The 24986-nt window shown below is 42.1% G+C and overlaps 1 protein-coding gene across 2 annotated transcripts; it reads right to left on the bottom strand.

Moving 5' to 3' along the window:
* Positions 1-24893, bottom strand: LOC138589698 (solute carrier family 41 member 3-like). Of its 2 annotated transcripts, XM_069660102.1 has the most exons (11): positions 24826-24893; positions 22483-22844; positions 13941-14048; positions 12610-12681; positions 12170-12314; positions 9594-9740; positions 7037-7181; positions 6598-6677; positions 3306-3440; positions 1907-2055; positions 1-174 (listed from the first exon to the last, which is right to left on the bottom strand). In XM_069660102.1, the coding sequence occupies exons 2-11, from the start codon at positions 22792-22794 to the stop codon at positions 1-3; spliced, it is 1467 nt and encodes a 488-aa protein (XP_069516203.1). In that variant the 5' UTR covers positions 22795-22844; positions 24826-24893. The 2 variants fall into 2 exon arrangements, with proteins under 2 accessions (XP_069516203.1, XP_069516204.1); XM_069660103.1 differs by lacking the exons at positions 22483-22844; positions 24826-24893 and adding an exon at positions 18355-18549.
* Positions 24894-24986: the final 93 nt, after the last annotated feature.

Genomic DNA, 24986 nt, shown 5'->3' with positions numbered 1-24986 from the left:
TCAGAGACCCAGACTCTGAACCAGCGAGACGCAGCGGAAGCAGAGGGCCAGAAAGCCGGTGCCCAGCAGGTCCCCCAGGGCGGTCAGGTAGGGGATGGAGAAGTTGTCAGGGTCCAGACTCCGTCTCCACATCACACGGATGATGAGGTCGGCAACGTAAAGCAGGATGGACACCTAGAGGGAGAAGTGTCTTATTTAATTGCCAGAAGAAAAAACTCAATTGTCTTTACATTCTGTCCATCACTACGTGCTGATGTTCTGTTGTGATACATGTGTAGATATTCTCTGACTAAATTTGGCTCGTATGATTGAAACCATCTGATGTATGACATCAGTTTTTTAAACTTAAAGTGATAATCTCAAAGATCTCAGTTTCATTCTCCTTAGCAGCACCTATGGCGATAAACGGTAATTGCGGGAACACACTTCCCAGATATCCAGACAGTGTTGCATGTGTGACGTCCACATCCTGGCTGACGGTTGCTTTCCTTTTCAGATTGTTTGCCTTCATCTGAGCGTCGAGTTTATTATTCTTTTTCTTTGGATTTTCACTTATTTTTGAAGTTGTATCTGTAGTCATACCTCTATTTTTGCTTGTGATTTTTTCCCACGAAAGACACCCAGTCTGAAATACTGCAAATGCAAAGGCTTTCATCAGTGGGCCATCGGCTCAGTCACCATTGTGTTTCCTCATTCGGCGATAGACAGAGACTTAACAGACATTTATTTAAGTGTAAGATTATCACTTTAATATGTAGATGACCACGACTAAGCTTGGGGACAATTTGCGAAGTGGTTATTGATTGGATGTCAACAGTTTAAAATGAAGGGTCAAGGCCAAGCCCTTTCTATATAACTGCAAAAATGTTATCTTGATTGTTACAGCGCTACCCTAATATCAGTGAGTGCCATTTTATGTGCCTTTTATAGTAATAGAATAGTAGTAGAGTAGTTGGTGGAATTTGCATTAGTTTTGGACTTATAGTTTTTGCTGCACAAAGAAAAATGAGTAGAATAATAATTATAATGAGAACAAAAACAATAGAGCTCCAGGAGCACGTGTCCTTGCTTGGACCTCTAAAAAGTAATGGAGGACCACTTTAAACAGAAGTTTCAAAAAGATTCACTTCTACAAACAATATCCACCACTATATGATCATATTGTTCAACATTCAGTTTAGGATTCAATCATAGACTGTAGATAAGAAGTAGATTGGTAGCCACTGTGACGTTCCCCGTTAAGACTCAAGGTTGGCATATTGCCTGTTATCTTCTTGTTTTTCCAGAAGTGGCCGTATTTTGAGGGCAGGAGGACACCCAGTTCAATCCTCTGTAAGTGTGTTGTTGTTAGGACGTCCCCTGAGCCAGATAAGAGATTTCAATAGCAGCTGTCTGTCAGTCTTTTAAGCAGTTAAATTATTCAACGTCTGCGTCCACTTCTCTGGACTCAGGCAGAAATCTGACTCAGACCCCAAAAGATTTTATAGATTGTAATTTAATTGGTGCCGAAGGACTAAACTAATTATGTGCATCATACTAACATCAAGCATTGCATGTTTAAAGAGCTTCAGGTTTATACAAACTCCCAACAGCTGGGACGACGGTCTGGTGAGGAGGTCAGAAAGTTGAGCGTTGCAGGACTGTGGTGTACTTTTGGTTCTCTGCAGGAACAAACCTGTATCTCACTGAGCTGCTGAAACACCAGCACCTGGCACCTGGTCATTTCACAGCTAGGTAACAGGTGGTGGCGGCCATTTTTAGCAGACTTTGCAGTCTTGCCTTCTGATCACTGGAGTGCATCAGAGTGTCATGTGAAACTTCAGGGCCAACTGAAGGCCAGCGAGTTCACAAGTTACTAACCAGTGTTATCCGTCTCACAAACAGTGTATGTACTGCATCAGTTTACCTGTAACACAGCAGCACACAGGTAGCAGACGGTGAAGGCTACAGAGATAGGCGCCTCCTCTCCCTGCAGCAGGGAGATGGCGTAAAGGAAGACCAGGTGACCTGGGACAACCAGCATCAGGAGCACCCGAGCTGACTTGGAGTTCACCCCTGGGACACAGAGAGAAGAGAGAACTTTGTTTAGTTGGTAGGTTTAGGTTTTTATGATCAACAATTGTTCTGTTTTCAGGTGTTTGAAAGCGAGAGAGAGAAAAGGATTGAATGGCTCATGTGGCTGATTTACCTGCACAAAAGAAACAAAAGAAACCATGTAGTTCTCGGCGCTGTGAGTCGCTCTCAAAGTGAAACATTTTGTCATTTTATTTCCTGCAAATCTGACATTAGTCATCGTGGGTACGACCTGAATACTAACGATGAAAGATGTATACAAGCCAGTGGTTCTTAACCTTTTAGAGTCGTGACCCCCCACAGAGGTCACGCTGGTGTTCACGAGAACGACTGAAAGCTCTCTCCAGAAACACACGCGCAACGCAAAAGTACATTTATTATAATCCCCAAACATAACTACCTGTGGAACCGACAATCATGCTCACAGATATCATTACACTGTCCAGCACGCACATGCACACGCACAGCCATGTGATCCAGCAGCAACAAAAAGTAAATAAACATTTACAGCTGACTTTTCTTTGATGGTCAGCACACAGAACTTTAATAAATCCTGTCCGATCCCGACGGCCTGCAGATTTGAATAATTCATGTTACGCTGCTGTGCCTCGTGCGTAAACGTTCACAGCGTCTCTCTTAATGTTGGTTTCTGTTGAGCAGTGGGATCGCTTCAGTGGCTTTAACATCAATCCCTGCTTTAACATGTATCGTACGGTGGCCTGTGTGTGTTCTGCGTGTGCAGGGACACAGTGGAAAGAAAGAAGTTAAATATGCCGGTCCGAGTCCGGTTTATTTAAGACGAATGACTGAAATCCGCTGTGTAAATAGCAACACACCTGCCTGCAGGCGCACCTGGCTCTTAAAGGGAATGAGAGCTGACACTCTGATTGATCATGTTCCACCCAAAACACACCCATTAATAATCAAGAGACTTAAGGAAACCTCTTTGTGCCCTGCGCCTCACTTTGCGCTCGGATTGTGCGCCGCTTGGACACCCTCAGGCAAATTATATCAAAGGTGATGTAATGTAAAAAACATGCCCCAGTCTAAAGTGTGTAATTTTATACAAAATATCTTATTTTTATTTTTATATTTGTTTTTTCTTATCTTTATTTTTCTCCCCAACCATCTGGCAACCCCCCGAAATGATCTCAGAACTTGGGGGTCGCGACCTCCACGTTGAGAACCACTGATATAGACAACGATGTATGCATTTTAAAAAGCCGTTCTACCTGAGGAGAAGAAGGTGATGCACGGATTGGGCCAGTTCTGCCTCATCTTGTAGGGCAGCACACCTGGGATGCTCCAGAAGTGCAGGTAGGTGGAGATCCTGCTGGCCTGGATGGCCACCAAGTTCCCACCGACTCCTACACAGGGGAGGGCAAGACAGAGGACAGACTGAATTAATGGTTGAGTGAAAGAGCCGATAAATTACTATATAAAACATGTCAGAGCAACCACTTTAATCTACCAGATGAAACTTCATTTCTACAGCACAATTTATTATGTGTACAAAAACCTCCCCCATAAACGTCAGGCAGAGACTCCACAGAGCTGATATTGACTTTGCAACATCCTCATCAACTGAAACAGAAAGTTCCTTAGAAGAGACAGTAAACAAGTTAAGGATCTTTTTTGTCGCCTGCATACAAATCAAGCCGAGTAATGACACGAGCTTGGCCTCAGCCATGACTCAGCCTGTGTTTATAGAGTGTAAAGTCAAATATTAAAAAGCTGCACAGGCCAAAGGAGAGCGAAAATCTGGCCACTGGAGTCGGGATTAAAAACAAACCAACGCTCCACCCGATTTATCACACAAAGACAGAAGAGTGGCTACACGTGCGCATGGAAACAAAGTTAACCGTTTGCAGCCGTGAGTTTGGTTCCAGCTGTGAAATGTGACTCTGGATGTGCGAAAACCATCAGGCGCCTTCTTCTGATGGACCACTTGTTCTGCCTGACTTAGTGTCAAGATGTTGGATCGGCTTGAGAAGTCATTGACATCTTTTTAAACCAGTTCCAGATGTGTCGTGCTTGAAAGCAGCAAATCAGCTCACCAGGGTTAACCGTGAGAGATGTACGATAAGACTGCATTCTCTCATTCTCAGGTTGAGCCCTGATTATTATTAGTCTTCAAAGCTGCATCTCTGCAGAATGCAAAACAAGTTTTCCAGCTCCAGCAGTCCATTTTAATTTAGGCGTTGACGAGGAAATGTGCCTAATTCGGTTACATCAAACACCTTTCCAAGAATTTACCCCAAACAACAGTACAGATGTTCTTTTCAGAGATGGAAAACACTTGGGGGAACTTTTAGTCAAATATAATAGTGGTTTATTTGCAAGCCAGGGAGGGAAAATGGGAAATTCAAACCAGATTGGTGAATTTGAAATTCAGCAGAGTGTTGCAAAGAGGGACAAAAAAGTAAGATTGAGGCACAGCAGGAAGATGGGCAGAGACCAAATGAGAAACAGTGAGAGTCGATGGTTATTAGAGGCTGCTGTCAGCTGTGCCAGGACGCTGGGTGTGCACCATTAGTGGTTTATATTGACTCTTCTCCCATACTCAGAGGATCCTTGCATGCATCACCTCCCAGCCAAACCACTCATTCTGAAGGCTGCTTTTCCTCTGCCTCCACTTCTGTATGTCCCTGGGCATTTTTCATCAATCTACAACAGCTTTATGGGGAGAAAAGCTGTTTTTGATGTGCTTAAAGTAACTGCAGACCTACATACTAAGTTTCACTCTCTGATTTCTGCAGTTCATTTCTTTGGTTTCTCTTGGAGAAAAGAGCGGCGTGCAAACCCAAGAGGTCAAATTAAGCTGTTAGGGATTCAAATGGGTTAGTTTACAAAACCAAAACACAACAACATGTTATTTTTCTTTCCTCTTTCTCATTCCCTCCTTCCTCTGCTACATCTATCCTTCACTTTATGTCCTCTGAGTTCATCTCTCCCAGTGGCATGATCTCACTTATCTTAATTCAAAGAAGAAGTGGAGGTAGGGGGCGCCAGTTAACCTCAGTTGGTAGAGCTTGCGCTCCATATGCAGAGGCTAAAGTCCCAGCCACAGCTGCCACGGTTTGGACCTCAACTCACAACTACTTGCTGTATATCATCCCAACTCTCTCCTCCCAATATATCCTGTCTCACTCAGCTGTCTGCCCAAAATAAAGGCAAAAAAAGTCAGTAGATGATCGCTCCTGTTTGTGCAGAGACAGCGTTAAATGACACGTAAAACTGCCCTTTCTCTGTGAGCGCGCTCAGAGCCTGAAGCAGAAAGCCTGATTTAACAGAGAAAGTTCTGAATCACCTTTCTGATACCTGTTATCTCTAACTGGTGCTTGAGGCTGTAAAATACAGATTTTAAATGTCCAACAGCCCACGACTAACATTTTAATCCTGTCTCGTCTTGTTAACGAAAACAAAGCGTACATGTCGTCAGAGTTTTTATTATCAACGATCTATTTTTAGCTCGTCATCATCTTGTCTTCGTCAAGGAAAACATTTATCGTCATAATGTTCGATAACGAAATTTACAGCATTAATTGGTGACTCTAAAATTGCCTGTAGTTGTGAATAACCCTTTCCCACTTAAATTAACGCGTTGACGAAAGACCCCGGGAAGACCCACTTATAGAGTATCCTGCTTTTGGTCTCTTTTCTGTTGCGTCACCGTCTGACGTCACAAACGCGCCGGAGACAGGGTTAGTAAACAGTGAAGATGTTACGGTGGTTAGGTCTTTATTATATCTATTACTCATTCAGTCTGTTTATCAAAAGCGCCGACAAATGTGGAACGATGTTCAAGCGCTGCTCGGACGGAGACGGGCGGAGTTTGTAGTTGAGAATGAAGAAGTCGCAAAAGTTACCGACGGAGCATAGCATCGCGCCGGACAGGGGGCAGAGATTAGCGTGTCGACGCGGGTTTTTTTGTTCCCTGCTGAGTCATTTGACCCGGATGGATGGACATCATGCCTTTGGTTACATTATCCTTCTGTAATTGATTTTACTTAAACTGCTTAACCACACAGTAGAGCCTGTGAGGGGGTAAAGGTAAAAACTATCAGCTGCTGAAAGGAAGGAAGGAAGGAAGTCAAAAAGTCATCTGTAAAAGCCCAGGTACGGTGTCAGGGATTACTGATGCTCTCAATACTACATCTCTGAGAGGCATTATTAATGTGCTCTGAGAGTTGGGCTGTGCTGTCAATATAATGTTTAGTATGCTGCTCAGATTCATGGAAGCACCCGAAGAGACCAACCTGTTCCTCCAAACGTAACTTAAATGTTTCAGACAGGAGCAGGTTTGGATTCATTCTGTGCTCTGCTGTGTGTTTAGCATTCAGCTTGGACAGCACACACAATAAGACACCCAAACAGGTCTGTAAAAACATCTGATGCTAACGCTGTGTGTTTCTAAACGTCTCTATTGACAACAACATCCAACAAAAGGCTAAAATGCCAAATGAACTGTCAGTTCGATGGCTCCCTGAAGCGTTGTTTAGATTTAAAGACCGATCTGCTCACCGTTAATGACGGGCGTGAAGACAGCCATGCCCTGGAAGTTTGGATCACTCACTGTCTTGTCCAGGATGAGGCCTCCAAAACTGGAAATCACAAACACAGAGGAAATGAGAGGAACCACATGCAGTCCCTGCCAGGTGAAAAGCTTCCAGCTAGAAGCTAATCCTGTTCTCATGGATTTAATTACAAATTAAAGTGCTGACTTATTTTTCTCATTAAACATTTTACTACCTTGATGGCTCAGCCTGCCCAGACTGATCTGCTCTGATGACTTAGTTTAGACTGTATTGAATTACAAACTGCTCGATTAATAATTGAATTACGTTTGTCCAAAATGACAAACACAGGGCAGGTCCAAAGTGTCCGACGACACAGACTAAATTAGAAATTGTGCTAAATACATTTATGTGTGCAGAAAAACTGCAGGACGTGGAGCGGATACCTGCTGATGGACATGGCGACTATAACAGGCTGCCACCCTGAGCGCAGCACCTCCTTGATCTGAGGACTCTGCCGGGCCACCAGCACCCACAGCGGGATCAGAGCCAGGAAGATCAGACACACCAGGGGGGACAGGTACCAGACATCTGTGGGACAGGAACGAGACAGTGGAGACGAATAAATAAAATGACGTCCTTATAGAATTTATTTTGACTGTCAACAAAGAATGAAAATAAAGAAATATTCATCAAAGTAGCAGCATGAATTATTTTTATTAGGCTATTCTAATCATCATTCTGAGCGCTCTTTGTTCGTGTTAACCTGCATCACTGTACACAGAGCATTGCAGCAGCAGCGTTCCAAACGAGTCCCAAAACGATCCTTCACTAATTGTTGTTCAAGTTTGAACCCAGAGCCAAATTATCTGCAGAAGTCTCCAAAACAAACAGTTTAAAATCAGTAAAAACACGGAGTAAGCACTTTCATTATAATAATCAGTGTTTGTCTGACAATCTTTGGCGGGGCGATGCACTCTGTGAGCCGAGGTGCCTCTAAGTTGAAACATGTTGACCCGACTTTAAACACCGACAAAGTTTCCAGGAAATGTTTGAATATCTGACCAACAACCGGTACTTATCGATTTGATTAATAAGCATTTCACAGGGAAAATAAGAGGCTCGTGTGGACTGATACAAGAGTTTGATGTGGCTGAAAAAAAAGAAAATCAAAGCTTTGGATTGAAAAGCAAAATAAACAGTTACCAAGATGATGTACTGTACGGCTTCTTTCACAGCGGACATTTTTACATCCAACAGGAGGAGAAGCACAGGTGTTAATAATAACTTGAACAGTGGTTCTGTTCTATTCAGGTGTGAGAGAAAGCCATGACAGACAGTCAGCGTGCACACAACCAGGACCGTGAAACTAATGGAATACAGCCATCATTAACGCTACTTTAAACACCTGTGCTATGTGTTAAAGGCCTATATGGGTAGTTATATAACAATATTACTATGGAATTGAATAGAACTGTGATTTGAATTAAACGTCTGTCTGATTCAGTCTCAATCCACCTGAAGTTACAGGTTTGATATTCAAGTTAGAGGTCCAAATCTCGCGGGAGCGGGCGGTTTAAACTTTGCTGCTGGCAGGAGCGAGCGGCGGGATTTCATAGAAATTCATCCCTTTATGTTTGTTAATGATCAGTCTTGAAATGACCTGGTTTATTAAGAATAAACACCAGGTATACAGATCCTCTTCACAAGTCCTCTTTGCCTATATGACTGGACAGGATTCAACGCAAGTCCTCTTATTCTCTCGCTCCTTGCGTTTTAATGCACCCGAAAACCACTGAAGCGATCCCACTGTCCAGCAGAGACCAAAATTAAGAGCCGCTTAGTAGGCCTACGTTTATATATTTCTGATTTAAATCTCCAGACACGCCATCGTCAGGATCGGACAGGATCTTATGTTTATTAAAGTTCTGTGTGCTGACCATCACAGAAAGGTTGGCTGTAAATGTATGGCTGTATTCTCAAGTGTGTGCGTATAATGCTGGACAGTGTATTAATACCTGTGGGCACGATTGTCCACAGAGTAGAGAGCCACAGGTAGTTTCAGGTAGTTAGTTCCATGTGTGTGAGTGTCTGTTTCTACGTGTATTAGAGAGAGCGTGCATCAGAATGAGCGCGCATGATGGAGAGCTTGGCGTCTCTGGCTGTTTTTTGCCCGTGCGTGGCTCGAGCAGGAATCTCCCTGAGGTGAAGCAGGTGTGTGTGGAGGCAGCGGTGAGCTCTTCCACGTCTTCTGGCATTACCAGAGGACACGCATTGCGCCTCTCTTTATCAATAATAAACAATTAAATAACGTTTATGGCCTGCGGGACGGGAGAAGACACCAAATCAATGGAACTCTATTGTGCGGGCGGGAATGGTCAGAAATCCAATGGGAGCGGGATTAAGAAAACCGCGCAGGGCTCTAATTCAAGTCATTAATATTTATGTCGAGTTAAAGGGCAATAAACTCTGTGTTCAGTTTGATCTTTAAGTCTACATGTAAGCTCAATAATAACATTGCTGCATCACTCACATGTAGAAACACATATAAAGCTGTCTTACTTCCAATGTAATGAGATAAAGAGATTTCAACTCATTAACTGGCTCTGGAACAGATTAGGTAGGGATTGAAACAATTAAGTGTAAACAGGAGATACTGTATGAAATTACACAGAGAAGCAAGCTACACTGCTTTACTTCATGCACACAAACACACAAAGAAAGATGAGCTGTGAAAATAAAAATGACCTTTGCTGCCCTCTTGTGTTATCAGCATGACAAACTCCTAAAAATGTTTAAAATGTTCCCTTTCACTTAATATCACTTAAAAACAAACATTATAACTCTCTTTACTTTAAGACATTTTCTCTTACTGGTAGAAAGATCCAGCTGTGGTTTCCAAAAGAAATGTCAAAATGAGAAAGGGAATGATTAATCAGAGCTGAGGTGTTGCTCTTCTCCCTCGTGACTCCCCCCCCCCGCAGTGCTTATGTGATTCCTCACCTATGTATTCATAGAGAGTGCTGCTGACCCCAGCCAGCAGGGACAGCGTGATCAGATCCCCCAGGCTGGCAGCGATGGGGGTGGCCACGTTGTCCGGGTTGATCCCCACCTTCCTGGAGCCAATGATCACTCCAATCATCACCAGGCCTGCAGGGAGGGACGGAGGGGGGACAAAATTTGCTTAATCCAAGTTACAAGACAACAATGCTGACGGTTTTCAGAAAGTCATGCAGCCTGACGAAGTGAAAATGTGCAATAAGAAAACTTCAAATCCAAATTAATTTATAAAGCTCATTTAAAAAGAACAAAAGTTGAACAAAGTGCTGAACAATCAAACATAAAAGCCATAAAAACAACACAATAAAACACCAATTTGATGACAACAGGACAATAAAATCGTAAAAAAGACCAACAGGAAAGGACAAAGAATAAAAAGGTGACTCTCATGCAGAGCCAAAAGCCGAGGAATAAAAGTGCGTTTTGAGGTTTGCTTTAAAAACAGGCAGAGTGGGGGACAGCTGGACATGTGGAGGCAGAGCGTTCCACAGCTTTGTAGCTGCGACTGAAAAGGCTCAGCCACCCCTGAGCTTCAACCTTGACCTTGGGACAGCCAGAAGCAACTGGTCCTTGATGAAAGATGATGTTTTAAAAGATTTAAACAAGCTACACCTATAAACAGCCAAATAAGACATTTAAAAGAAATATAAAAATGGTTGACTCGAGACTCTAGCAAAAAGATCCAGCCTGCGAAACACTCGAACATTTATGATAAGATAAATGATGCATCATGCAGCTATAACAAGAAGGAAAGAGGTGATATGGGGACAGGCGGCCTGCTGCTACACCAACAAGCTTCTAGTTTAGTAAACTGAACTGGACTGATTATTGGTAGGCAGATTTTATAACCTTTAAACAAAACAAAGGGGTGAATTCACTATGAATGAATTGCAGGCACTGATAGCATCATCATTTGCCCCCTCTTTCTCCCCCGTCTCAAGGTCCGATTCACAAAGCAAATTGCACTGATGATATTCAAGCGCAAACACGCCCATAAAGTTGAGCAGCTCCGTGCAAATTGTTCTTTTTGTGTGTCTGATTGTGGAGAGAAGCTGTCTGCAGCTCAACTCTCTGCTGCACGGTGCTGTGCTCTCAGGCATCAGTTGAGCTCCACACTGAAGGATCTCAAGCATGCACAGATCGATGATGAGCAGGGAGAGGAAGGGGCAGCTCTTTGAACAGTTTATTGTTAAGTCCAGAGTCGACAGGTGTTTACTAGTTTAACTTTCTGTAACGCAGCTTCATTTTATAAACGATCGCGCAACAGCAGCTCGTCCATATAATAACCCCCATCCTGCGTGGGGACAACGTGTGCCCACGTGCTGGTGTTGAGCCTCGCACAGCCCTGGACTGATTGGTCTCCCAAATAAAATAATGACAAATATCTTTTATACGGATCAATACATTTTTTGATCTCACAAAAGGCGTAATTGCCGCCACGATCAGTGGACACTCAGAGCGTGACAGCCCTTATGATACTGTGCCGCAGTTACAACCCACTCACTGCAGACAGTAATATTCTCACTCTAACTGCGCGGTGCTGTTAGCGCTAGAGTTTGTGAATTGGGTGCTTTTTTACCACGAGGCTCACTTGCATAGAAAGGGGCCAAATGTCTGCATAATGACTCTACGAGTAAACGTCACCGGAGCACAGAGACGCTGTTTGCTCCGCAGCGCACTTTAGTGAATATCCCCCCAAAGTCTTTATGCTTTATTGCTTCATATCTTATGAGCCGCTATTGGAGCAGGATCAATCCTCTCACCTGGCTCTGCAAAAATGCAAATAAGGCATCTTCAAGTTAAACAAGGAAAATCTAAAATCCTACAAGTCACCTCCGTAAAACTGATTCACGCCTTTACTACAAGCTTGTATTGTTTATTGATGCTGTAATGCACAAAAATGACCGAGATGCTGCAGCTCATCCAAAACTCTGCAGCTCATCTGTTACCAGAACCAAGAGCAGACAGCACATTAGTCGAGCTGTGGTGCACGGACATCCAGTAAAATTAAGCATTGATTTTAAAGTCCTCCGCCTTGTATATAAAGCTCTCAATTGGCTCGGACCACACTACAATGTGATATAATATCACTGAGTCTCTTCAGTGCTTAAGACCTCTAACATCTGTGCAACTTAAAGGTTATGTAAATAATGTAATTCATGCTCCAGCTGTTTTTATTGTAGATACATTAAAACAGGACTTTATGAAGAGCTGAAGCATTAAACATAAAAGTATGTCAATTCTGCAAATCTGAACATTGCATACTCTGCTTTAATGAAGGTTAGTAATGACTTGACAGCATTAATTATTTAAGAAACCAACATGTTTCTTTATATCTTTATATTCATAATGAACCTTCAGTATAATATTTTGTTTACACAGCATTTTAGGTTTGATGTGAAATTTAGGAGTGCAGCATTTGTTTGAAGAGTTTTGCAAGAAGAATTGAACCAGAACAGATGTTCAGTTTTATTCAACATCTGTTGCAAATGAATGACTAAGCATCCTCCATTACTGACCTAAGGAGAGAGCAGCTACAAAGGCGGTGGTGATGCTGCTGGCACAGAGGACAGCTGCTTGGTCCAGTTCAATCCCTCCTCGAGAAATCGCCCCCAAACACACAGCTGCTACTGCTGCCAGGAAGCCCACCACTGTCGCCTGGACCTGCAGGAAACACAAATTAAAGGATAGTCAGCAATTAATGAAAATGAAAAGTCTTCCACTTAAATTAACAGTCAGCAGTAAACAATAACACTGAGCTGTCCCTAGAAACTTTGTTAGATTTATCTGGGCAGTGTACGCCGTTGAGGTACTTTGTGTAACACCTTATAACTAAACACAAAATGCTTTGTACAACAGGAAACCTAAGGAAGCTGAACAAAGTATCTCAATGGTTCTTTAGTTTCTAGAGTCTAAACTGAACACAGTAAGTGACGTGAGTGTAACATGAGGATGTTACCTGTATAAGTGCCAGATTGCTGCACACCATGGTCCACTGTTTATCAGGGTCGTCCATTTGACCTGTGTTGGCCTGAAAACATGGAGATAGCAACAGTTAATAGAAAAATAATCAGGAAGGAAAATGGAGGTAATTTTAATTATGAAGGTTTATTGCACTTATATTGTAGCATTGAATGTTTGAGCTCATTGTTTAAAAAAAGGTATCTCAGAGGCGCAGGAAAAGAAGGACAATAGTTTTGGCAATTTAGGGTAAATAATCAGTTTGGTTCCACTGAAACTCCTTGAGGTAAAGAATACTAATAACTTCCAACACTGGGTTTAAATTAGAGCCCAAAGTGTGATTATTTTGCAAATACCAGGAAGCTACTGGTTTGTAGAAGGGAATAAGTCTGAGGAATAAGGCAGCATATACTGACATTGAGGAGGAAGTGGAAGTAATCAAACTGTTAAAAGATACCGACACTGTCCGACATGGGACCAACAGAGTTAGCTACGGCATGATAAGGAACCTAACTACTATTTACAAGACGGTCTTCTCATTGTTGAGGCTGAATAAAACTTAATTTAAAATAACTTTTTATGTCATTTTAAGGCTTTTATGTGCCTCGCAAAGCTCACATCCCCAAATATCATTACAAATCCTTCAAAAATGTAGCTTATTTTATAGCTTAACTATAAATGAATTACCGTCTTTCTGTGCTTGGACTTGTGTTTTGTTCCACAGTAAATAAGTTGAAAAATACTTAGATGTATTACCTGAATTGAGACATAACCTCTCTCATTTTTAAAACGGCTTTAATAAAACTGAAATATGCGTTCTTCAATCATTGAGAGTAGCTACAGTTTGTTTTTAAAACTGTGTGATTTGATCGCTTGTGCTTCATGTCTCACCGGACTTGAAAATGTCACTGTGTCCCCAGAAATGTTACCGCAACCTGAAAGACTGGTTGTGGAAAAAACTTTTACTAGCAGAAGTTCTGTGCCATCTGCACAGGAGAAGGGAGCCATAATATTAACCTAATGTCGTTCTGAATTATTTATCGTGTTGCATTACACATGCTGATGTCTTATCTCACTTCAGGAAACCATTTAGCAGCGGAGGCAGGCCACTGCACGCTCGATTTGTAGTGCGTATCCGGTGGATCTTGTCTGATTTTGTCATGAATCATTTGGCCATGATACATTTGATGTATGTAGGTAAACTGAGGTCATATAGTAGAAAGGGTATGCTCTTAGATAAAACCAAATCTTGTAATTCAACAAGCATAAAGCTTAAAAAAGTTATGAATCAAATATTATATTCCATGAAGTGTTGAAAATACTTCTTACAGCAGTGGAGAGGCGAGCAGCCAGGGTCATCTCCAGGTTTCCTTTGAGTCCGACCAGTGCAGGCACCAGGATGAACACCTCTGTTATCACCTTGAACACCTCCCAGTGCTGGAAGACATTACACAAGAACACACCATAAATAAGTTAAAACTGTTTTTTCAGGTCTAAAAACAAACCCAGCAGTGTCATCTCCGCCTGCACACATGAACCCTCTGCACCTCGCCTCTGACTGATGCACTTAAATAAGCACATCACATATTCTAGACTAACCCAGTAGCCTACTTTTCCTGCTTCCACATCCCTGAGCATCGTGTGAAGCCACGCTATACCGCGCAGGTTCAGCGGGTTTACAAGACGTACAGTCCACAGAGTCTGCATCATATTTTCTGACTGCAACTATAGTTGGCAGGTCCAGGATGGTTTAGATCTTTAAATAGATGCACGTATAAAAAAAAAAAAAAAGAACACAACGCAGCTGCCAAGAGCGGAGTGATGTGGAGCAGAGGAAGAGAGGGAAGGAATAAAAGATGAGAGGAGGGACTGACAGAGAGAGAGCAGGCCAGACATGAAGGAATGAATGAGGAGAAAGGAAGGAGAAGAGTTTGAAATATGTGGAGCAGTGATAGAAATTGACACCCAGAAAACCTACTTGAATAATTTGCAGAGCTTAAACAGAGGCCGCAGGACAGGATGTGCTTCTTCACCAGACAATATATAATCACTAGACATGATGCTTTATTTTGAGGGTTGCTGTGGAAAGCATTGTACTAGCTCAGCCAGCAAGCTGCGCACCATGTAGAATCCAAAGTCCATACAGAGGTTTGGTCTTGTCACTGTTGTTTTCTGCAGCTGCCTTTACAATGAAGCACGATACGAAAGAAAAGAGGTACAGCTAACTACAGGCGCCACTTAACTAGTCTGCTGAGGCAAGATTATGAAAGCCATGTTAAAAGGTACAGGAAAAAAAAACACTTTTAATAAGAGCAACACAGAAACTGGAACGTCCAGATCCAGATGTTACAACAGCGTAAATGGTCATGTGGCTCTAACTCCTTGTGTCTTTGCAGGGATGGTCATTTACTTTATTTTTCACTATTCTTATATTTACCTTTCTTATTTTACCATTTTATTTTAGTGTACAAGGCTAGTTCCAATGCTTTTTGATAGCCACAATTACAGCTAAAAATATAATTACATTAAAGGGAGCGCTGGTGGATAATGATATGTAAGGAACCAATTTGTTACACTCACTGCAGCGCTTGTTTATGTTAGATTCTTGAAAAATGAGGTTTGTTGACATCACAGTTCCCTAAGCCTCAAACAGTGAGTAATGTAGAGTATAATCATCAATGTTACAACATGCTATTAAACCCAGGGACACAGTTTAAATGCATTCAGTTAGAAACTGCGGGGAAGAAGCAGCTAGCCAAGGGGTCTCAGATAAAGTTGCTGTAGAGAAAGGTTGCTCGTGAGCTGCCTGGTTTTTCGTAGCTCGCCAAGAGATTCACAGACTATAAAAAAGAAAAAAGCCTCTTCCTGCTTCAGTTCAATCCAATACACAGATTTCCCGCCCCCTCCAATACAAAATAATAGGATAGGCCGATCGGCTGTCAATAAAACACCGTGATGCTCCTGGCAAGTTTGTCGTCTGAACCTAACCAATCACAGCAATGTTGCAGCACCATCCATCGACAGGTCGGGTCAGTTACGATGCATGCTAGCTGAGCTGAGGTGAGGAGTTCGGTGCTGTTAGCCCGTTTAGCCAGATTTAAGATGGACACTAAAGGTGGCCACGCCAAGAAAAAGCAGGAAACATATTATTTCCAAAGCGAGTGAGAAAGTGTGTTTTCTCTTTCACGGGGTGTGTGTCTCATCTGTGGTACCAACGTTTCAGTCAACAAAAGAATCAACATGGGGCGCCAGCAGCAATTACAGCGATGTAATGCAAGCAGCTCTTGGCCTCTTTCATTTTTTCAAAGTCGCTCTCAGATGAATAAAGGTTGGAGACCCCTGCTGTAGGGTAAAGTGAATAATCAAAGGCAAGGGTAAAGCTAAATAAACACGCTAGTCGGCTAGCCTACTAACCCCAAGACATGAATGTTGTCATGTTCAAGATAAGGTAAATGACTGCACTTGAACAGTATAGCCTTGTGACCACTCAAAGCGCTTTTAAACTACATGTCTCATTCACACACTGATTGCCGAGGCTGTTGTATAAACAGCCCAACTGTCAATCAGGACTAATCCCATTCACACACCTTTGGCTATGCCACCAAGAGAAATTTGGGGTTCAGTGTCTTGCCCAAGGAAGCTTCGACATGTAGACTGTGGTAGTCAGGGAATCGAACCACCAACCTTCCAACTGAGAGACGACCAACTCTAGCACTGAGCCTCAGTCGAAAGTGAAGAAGTAAAATAAAGATAAAGCTGTGGGTAAATTTGGTTTTGGATGCTCGCAAACCAAAACAGCAGAAACTTAGAGTGGGTTTGGTTTTACTGTGTTAAACTGCACATGTTTAAGCTGTATCACTTTATATCATTAAATGTTACACAGCTGACAATGAAAAAAGACTTTGCTAATTTGCTAATTCTACATAGTGTTATCTCCGTAGACTGTATGGATGTCTTAGCCAGTTGTCTAACCAAAAGTGTTAGCATGAAGAGAGAGGTGATTTGGTCAGTCCTTCCTACAACAGCAACTTCAAAGGGCAGGTGGTGATAAAGTTTAAGGGGGCTAAACAAGGCCACAAGGGCAGAAGGGTGGTGGCAGTGAATGGTAGAGGCGTGCTTTTTGTGGCCTTATGTGTGTCTATTTATACATGTCGTCTCAGATTCTGGACTGGTCGGTCTAGCTGACGGCTGTCATGTTGGGAGGTTATCTTGGGACATGGCCCACTTTGCTGTCATACTGCTGCTGCCGCTCGAGTGCGATGGACTAGAAGGCAACCCAACTCTCTGCTACTCTGCACCTCTCAGGAGAGAAAGTTAACTATAATATTGCTCTTATAGTCATTATAATTATTTATATCAATACTCAAAATACTGATAACTGATAGTGTATCATCAGCATGTGCACTTAGTTTATTTCAGAACAGTTCAGCCTACATTTCAGTTCTCTGTAATACAGAGTCTCTATCTTTTCTTCTCTGTGATACCAAGCTATCAAAGTTTCTTATACCTCTCTCTCCCTGGCCTCCTTCCTTTCATCCTCCAACCACTTATTGAATTAACTGTTTGCTTTTATCCCAAAGCTCTCCTCTTCCTCCCACATCCAAATCTAATTTTCAATGCTGAGAAAGGTGGATGTTACACAGGGCTCCTTCCATTGACTAGAAAACAGGACTTTCATCTGGGAAACAGGATTTCTTTGAACACAGTAGTTAGTTTAGTCTTAACATCCATTTATACAACACTGCCGTCCATCCTCCACCAATGGAGTACTTCAGAAAGTATACGTCTGTCCACCAATTTAACCATTTCAACAAATAAGAAAGGGGTAAGAGAGCTGGCGAAGTCAAACAAAAAATGGATTAGACTGTCCAATATGTAATTATTAAAAGGCTAATGTTGGTCTAACCCTAAATTATAAATGTGGATTTAAAAACGAAGCCAGTTTCTCACACAAGCCGCGGGTAAAGTCAATCGCCGCCTCTCACTTTAATGTTTGTTCCATCAATCAACCATTCAACCTTCTATGGCTGCCACCTATCTCTCCAATGACTCATTGATCCATGCCACCTTGGCAAACTGTTTGTGTAAAGTCAGTCCATCCAGGCATTCACCCATCCAACGATAGGGAAGGTCTATACTGAACCACTATGGTACTATGGAACCATCTGACCACACTGTGTCCTTTCAGTACCCAGTATTGCAACTATCAATAAGTTCTTTCTCAGGTTCATGTTCTTCTTTGCTTTTACTTTGATCAAACTGATACATACATTTCTGTCAAACTTCTTGTAGGTCAACAAAGAGATTTGTTCCCTATAAGTACAGAGGCCGAATTTAAGGTTTAAAGGTCAGGGTTGATGACAAGGGTGCAAACAAGGGTGCGATGGCCTAGGCTTGGTAGTCTGTGGAACCAGTGTTCAGAAATACATGATTACATTACCTGCCCAGCATCCCCAACATTTTATAATATAGAAGGTTCTTTCCTTGTACAGAAGCAGCAGGTGAATCAGCTGAGGAGCAGGACCTGGATTTAACTCATCACATGACGAGAGTAATGAAGCATTCACGTCTTTTCGTCTAGGGTTAGGACTAAACATTTGCAGTAAGGTGCAAACAGAATGTTTTTAAGTTATTATTAAGGAATCTTGGTTATTGTAGTAGCACAAGCATCAAAACATTTCAGATGGTTCCCAACCTTATTCATCCACATATCAATCAAGCTTTTTTTCTTAGATTTTCATACTTGTATAAGGTCCATAACAATACCAGCGGAGACCATCCCGAGCCCTGACACCAGGTACGGCACAATGACCTGGGCAGCAATGAGCCAGGAGCTCTCTGGTAGGAAGCCATGTTCTGATCGAGTCAACTTCCACGTCACGCCGCGTAACTTCTTGCCCTGGTAGCGCAGCTCCACCTCCAGACGAGTCACCACCATGTTGACAGAAGTGTAACTTGACAATTTAGTTCAAAGTATAATTATCCCATGGTGAGGGAAACTGCATCCGAACTGGCATGTAAAGCTTGGTGTTCTTATATTTCACTGGTCCAAAGAAGTTAGTTGATTGGTTAAAACTAATCAATGTTGTTGTCCTTTATCCTTAAAAAAGACAAATGTTTCAAGATGTCACTGAGGCCTTTCCTGAAGAACTTAAAAGACAGGACTCCTGGATATGTGGTTGTTGTGCTCTCGAAGGATTACAAAGACCGTCAGAACAAGCTACTTCCACTTCAAAAGGTGTTCAGCTGTAAGATCGAAGGAAACAATGAAGAGATTAAGACTTTTCCATTTGTTCCAATGTCATGTCTTTTCTCCCAGGCAAAATTAAAGGCTTTAACAGTAACTCGAGGGGAAAGGAGTGTGGCATCTTTGGCCCAGTGATGAGTCAGCAGCGATGAGGTATCCATTTGTCAGCAGCACTGGGGAACAAAGTCATTAACACCATTTCTTACTCATAGGATAAAGTGTTTGCTCCACTGCAGTCAAAGTCAGAGTTTATCTTTAACCAACCTGTGTTTTTAAGTCAAGGTCTGCAAGAGGGTTCTGACATCCACAGACAAACAGGTTAAAGAGAATGAACCACACAACGAAGAGTTCAGATTTCAAGAAGTTCTAGTCCTACTCCAAGTTTCTGTAATCTGCTCCCGATTCCACTGGATGTCGTTAAAAGTATTTTCGAGTTATCCGATTTAGTCGTCAATCCATCTGATCCAGTCAGAAATCCACTTGACGTTTAAGGTGAAGGCACAGCTGTATCCTACAAATGAACGTAATGCTTGCTGCGACTGACTGACAGCAGCAAGAAGATTGAAGACAAGTCCAAAAGGTCTCTAAAGTTAGACGCAGCAGAATCCCTCCATGTCTTTATCCATTAAGCTCCTCTCTCTTGGCTGGTCCACAATGACATTGAAGAGGAAAGAAAAAGAGCTCTGTCATGTCAATAAGTGATGTTCGAGGTCTCCTCTGATAAGATGCAGCAGCCGGCTCCTAGCAGGCTGGAGTGCTTCTCTCTTCCTGTCAGCATCAGGGTAGTCCTGCTCCCTCCGCTCTGCTCTGCTGTGACGTAGCAAAGAAAGAGGCAGGGCTGTCTGCGCAGCCCGACATGCAAACTCATGAGGGGAAACGACCGGTGCACCGCTTCACACTCTCTCCCTCTCGCTATTTCTTGCTGCGTGTCCTCCTCTCATCCTACCTCCCTCTTTCCATGTGACATCCCTTTTGCTACGTCGGCTGGTCTCGCATCCCTCTCTTTTTAATCTCTCTCTCTCCAAATCGTGACTCACTCTTTCTCTCTGTCCGTTGCATCCCTCTCTACCTCCAGTCCACCTGCTTTATCTGTGATCCTGTCCGAGGCCCTGGCGCTGTGTCACCTTGTCCGGTAAGATTAAACGAACTCGTTCTGAACTGTGTTACTTACGTAGTGTTCTGCTTTCAAGAAGCTACCCTGAGCTTAAATATGATTTCAGAGCACTTTTTAGGTCACAAGAGTCGACAAATCACTTTTCTCCCTTCGTCATGCTTAATCAATGCTGCTGTATAGAGTTGACGGCTGTTATTTCCCTGATCATTATCAAATCAGTAATTTGATCCCTGCATCCCTGGTGAAGGTCTTTTGCTTCCTAAATGATTAATGTTATAGTGCTACTTCAGTGTCTCAATAAGACATGAGAGGGCCAGCATTTCCCATGATGCAACTCAACAACCTCTTTTCTCTAGAGCAACCTGATGACGTCAAGAAGGTGATTTTTTTCAGGACAGACATAACTATTCAAAAACACTGCCTTCTTCTGACTTTTAAATGCATTTATAAAGATATATGTTGAGACGTTCCCATAGAGCCTGTATAAATAATGGATGTAGCCAACATGACGTCACCCATTGGTATCGGGACTGCGTAAATGAGGCCAAAAAATGGCCGCCGCCATGTTGGTTTTCTGGAGCCAAATGACCATATTTGGATAAGAAACCAGGTGTTAGTCTTTTGCTTGTCGGTGCCAGGTTTGTAAAACCACTTTTCTAACCATTACCGTAATTACTACACAAAACTTAAGCTTCCAACCTTTTGAGGTCAGTGAAACATGTATTTTTATGTGGGTTAACTTAATCAGTTTGAGTAGCCAATTAGAGACCATTAGTTCACTGTCAGGGAATACGATCACTTAGCTTTCTCTACCCTAGTAATGGCACTAATTTAACTACAGGCATTCAACAGGATTTTTAAGGTGTCAAATATGATACAACAATACATCATTATCATCCCAAATAGAGTACATAGGCAAGAAGTGCTAGTGCAACAATATACCTTAACTCTAACTAGCTCGAGATCAACCTTTCACTGCCTCCCACTTGAAGAAAATGCGACACCCAATGTAGTTTATATTTACACAGTATAATAACAACAGGAAGGGGTTTCAAACTACAAACCTCCACGCTCTTTGTCAGTGACAGTTTGGCTTCATATCTGTGCTTCTCAAACATTCACAACATTTAACGTCCCAGGCTTCTTGGAGGATGACTAACGAAGGACATCTTTAATTTGACGCTATTTAAACACAACAAGCCCAATCTTCAGAGGACATCATGGACGCATTCATTTGATTTGAGAATTGAAGGAGCCATTTCTGTTTTGTTGAAAAAAACGCAAGGCATTGCAGTTACAGAATCATTGCTTGTGTTGGTGATTAAGAGAAAAAGACACAGGTGCCTGAACTTACAAGGCAAAGAAGAAATGTGATTAAACTCTTGCATGCAACCTTTAGGCTAGAAAAGACTGACTTTGTTTTTGCTCTACCTTTCGAAATAATACAAAAAGTTTGTACACTTTGGATGCACATATTGCAGGTTTGACGCATGCATAAAACTGTTATGTCCTTGTTGGCCCCACTGCAGCCCAAACATGGACCTTTAATCAATCCAACTGAGCAAGTACAGTCAATAAAATGACAAATAAATGGCCATAATATTTTAGTCCATTCCTGCAGGTGTTCATTATATTTATACGGAACATCATGACAATTATCAACATTTAAGTAATGGTAGTTCAGCCCATTTTAATCCAACAAGTAATGTAATGGAGGCGTAAGAAATATATTAGCATAATTGAGTAGTTCCCAAGATTGGTAGCACAGAGTGAGCCATAACTTGGAAAAGAAACAATGTCGATAGGAGGTGGTGAACACTCACTGGCAGACATACAGTAGGATGTAGGATGTCTCATGTGGGATATAAAATGTAGGATGACAACAGCAGGGGGTTGTTAGGACACGTTCCACAGCCACCACAGGCTGCAGACACAATCCTAATTGCTTATAGTGTGGTGTTCTTGTTGAGTCAGATAGACTGCTCTAAATGTCCTTCATTGTCCCCTCCGCTTTGGGACGCAGCACTCAGCCAAACTCATCATGACTAATCGGCCTGCATCAGACGCAGGAGGGAAACAGATACTGTAGAGGAGAGAGTGGAAGAACTACTGATGAGCAACAGATGGAGTGGGGGCAATGAGCCATATGAGGAAAGACGTGTGTTTATCAGTAGATGACAGAAGAGGAAGACAAAGGTAGCGGCTCATCATAAAGCCGACAGCAGTGTGTCTGAGTCCCCTCAAACCCAGCTGGCTGCAGAGCGAATGCCAGAGACGCCTGGCAGAGGATGAAGACACAACAGGACCACACACACACACAGGTACCAACTCCACGTCAATGGAAAGGGAACACAAACACTGCCGACTACACACAGACAAAGAACTTTTTCATAATTTACCTTTGTACTGGTTATTGTTTGTCTACCTGACTGCTTCTTTGTTGTCTCTAACACAACACAGCAGAAACCATCAGGGTGTCTCAAAACCAGCCTCATTGAGCGTGCACTCACCTGCACATCATCCAGCACCATGCCGGCCATCACCATGCCCATCCCAGCCAGCAGGTAGGGAAAAAGCACCTGGAGACAGATAGCAATGGACGACTCCTCCTCCGCTTTGTCCAATGACACTTTCGGCTTCTCCTCCGCCGGCTTTTTGGGAGGCGGTTTGACCACTGGTGTTGAGAGGAGGTCATCATGGTCTTCTACAGGGCCTCCCAGGGGTCCACTGGGACTCCCACCGGGACTCTTCCCTTTGGAGCGGGACTTTTTGTTCTTTTTCCTCTGCCGGGTTTGTTGTGGCGGTTTATCCTCACCGGGCATGATGGCGGTGGTGTCAGTATTTGTGTGTAGGGCAAATGTGTTGGATTAATCTGGGGATACAGAACGAAAGGTCAAGTCTTGCTTTATTGCATACTCCTACAAAAATCTAATTTATTCTAGTATGGAGCCTGTAAACCAAGAAAAAGCAGCAAAACTTTATGAGAGTACAATCAGTTAAAAAGCAAAAACCTTTACAATCATAATCTTTACAATATTCCTTTAAATTACTTCCCTTTACTTTCAATCATGCATATCACCTATAAATAAAAACTAAATCTATACCTATAAATAAAACTGAATTTGACTGATCTATTTGCACAGCTGCAGCTCACAAAGCTATCATACGCCTTCATTTGTATCTGATGCATTAGCATTGTGTTAACAAGAGCTTTTACACTGAAGCTTAAACAGTTGATTGTATATGGATCATTAACATTGCCTGCACTGTTTTGTTGGTGCAAAGTAGCCTTTAGGTAGGTAGCCAGAAATAGGATGCTGCTCAGTGTGTTAAGCTAAAGGTGTTTTTAGGAAAGCTAGCTTAATGTGTGAAAAAGGATCACAAAAAAGGGGAAACATAGCATTTCAAAATAGGAAAATAAATAAGAGGGGTATGACAAATTAACTTTACATTTTAGTAAAACTTTACATTTAGACTTTCTAGGGACTGGGGGTTACAGTAAAAGTATAAAGCTGTACCCCATCCTAATAGTTTACCTGTCCATTTGTTCTGTTTGTAATTACCTGCAAATGAAAGATTAGAAAGATTTTTGAAGCGTAATCTACGGAAGCCTTAGCGGACATGCATCCATACATTTCCTCAGTTGTCCCGTGATAATGAGTTATTTCTGGTCGTTTTCTTGAGATCTCAACTCGTTATCTCGGAAAAACAAAGCTGGTTCTCCTGTGATAACGGATTAATTTATCTCGTCATCTCTGGATAACGAAGCTCTTTTTCTTGTGATACTGGGATAGTTTTTCACCAATCTAGAAAACAAATCAACAGGCTGCTCACTGTGATATTACAAACCAGGACATGCCATGCTGTAATTGCCCACACTAATGAAATAAGTTAAGCCTGTTTCTATGTTTGTTTTGTGCTTTTACAACTCTGAGGATACGAGTTATGATCACCTGACGTTACGGTGGTGACGCGTCCTTGTCTCTTTATAAATAAGTCGAGATTTCGAGAAAACGACCAGCAATTACTCGTTATCATGGGAAAACGGAGTAAATTAAATGTATGGGTGCATGTCCGCTTAGGGCTTCCATATTATCGTCCACAAACCACAACATGTATTGTGTGAAACATGTTTTTTTCCAGTGCTTCTTTATTTTGCTTTAAAAGCCTATGATAGGCTTTTGCTTTGTCTTTCCAAATAACCATTTAGTAATCTTACTGTCAACATTACTGCTTTATTGCATTACACTACTTAACATTAGTTCTTCCCCTGTTTTCACCAAGCTGCCTTGCACTTTAAAGACAAGAACATTTAAAATATTCTACAAATGGTCATTTGTAAGTAATCTGCAATCTCAGTGGTGTTCACATGAAAAACATTACATGTGTCCTTCCCTCTATAACACTTCATTGCTTACAGTTTACCATTACATAGAGCATTAGGAAACCTGTCTGTGGCTGTTTGCTAGTATTACAGTATTTGTTTAGCTTGTTTTCAATGATTAAACTCGTGACCTAAAACAAAGTAGACTATATAGTTTCTGAACACAAACTTTCTGCTGCAGAACAGAATGTATTCATAACGTTATAATCCCCAGTTTTACTTAAACACTGAGTAAGACTAGTTGTATAATAAATCAGTTTACATGAAGCTCGCCTACGTTATCTAGTCATTATCCAATATGTAAATGGGGAAGTATTTAAAGTTAAACGAAGCCTACGAGCAGCATTCATGCATCTGTTTACAAGATGGGAGTGTTGATGATTCATTCAGTGTCAATTCTATTATAACAACAAAACATTTTGATACACTTCTAATGCTTTAAACGAAAAACATAAACACGAATACACACAATCTCGACGTCAAAGTCCCGGAAATCTCGCGAAGAAACCAAACGTCTCCGCAGGTCCATTAAACGAGCATCACAACACTGAAATGTACCAAAGTATCTCCTGCTAACATACATTCCTCCACTGAAGGCTGCCATGTGTACATACCATAATACTACTAGCA

Source organism: Semicossyphus pulcher, unplaced genomic scaffold (genome assembly GCF_022749685.1).
Source record: "Semicossyphus pulcher isolate SPU_LCO1_2020_fin unplaced genomic scaffold, fSemPul1.0.p SCAF_13, whole genome shotgun sequence".
NCBI classification, from domain to species: Eukaryota; Metazoa; Chordata; class Actinopteri; order Labriformes; family Labridae; genus Semicossyphus; species Semicossyphus pulcher.
The sequence above is the reverse complement of the archived record's forward strand: the minus strand, read 5'-3'. Positions and strand labels throughout refer to the sequence as shown.

What these genes read in the sequence shown, in the direction of transcription:
- LOC138589698 (XM_069660102.1), bottom strand. Translation starts at nt 22,794, where the DNA reads ATGCCCGGTGAGGATAAACCGCCACAACAAACCCGGCAGAGGAAAAAG. An exon ending in CACTCTCTATGAATACATAG is followed by an intron (nt 7,182 to 9,593) that starts GTGAGGAATCAC and finishes CCTGTCCCACAG; the next exon opens with ATGTCTGGTACCTGTCCCCC. An exon ending in CTTCACGCCCGTCATTAACG is followed by an intron (nt 3,441 to 6,597) that starts GTGAGCAGATCG and finishes TCCCCTGTGTAG; the next exon opens with GAGTCGGTGGGAACTTGGTG.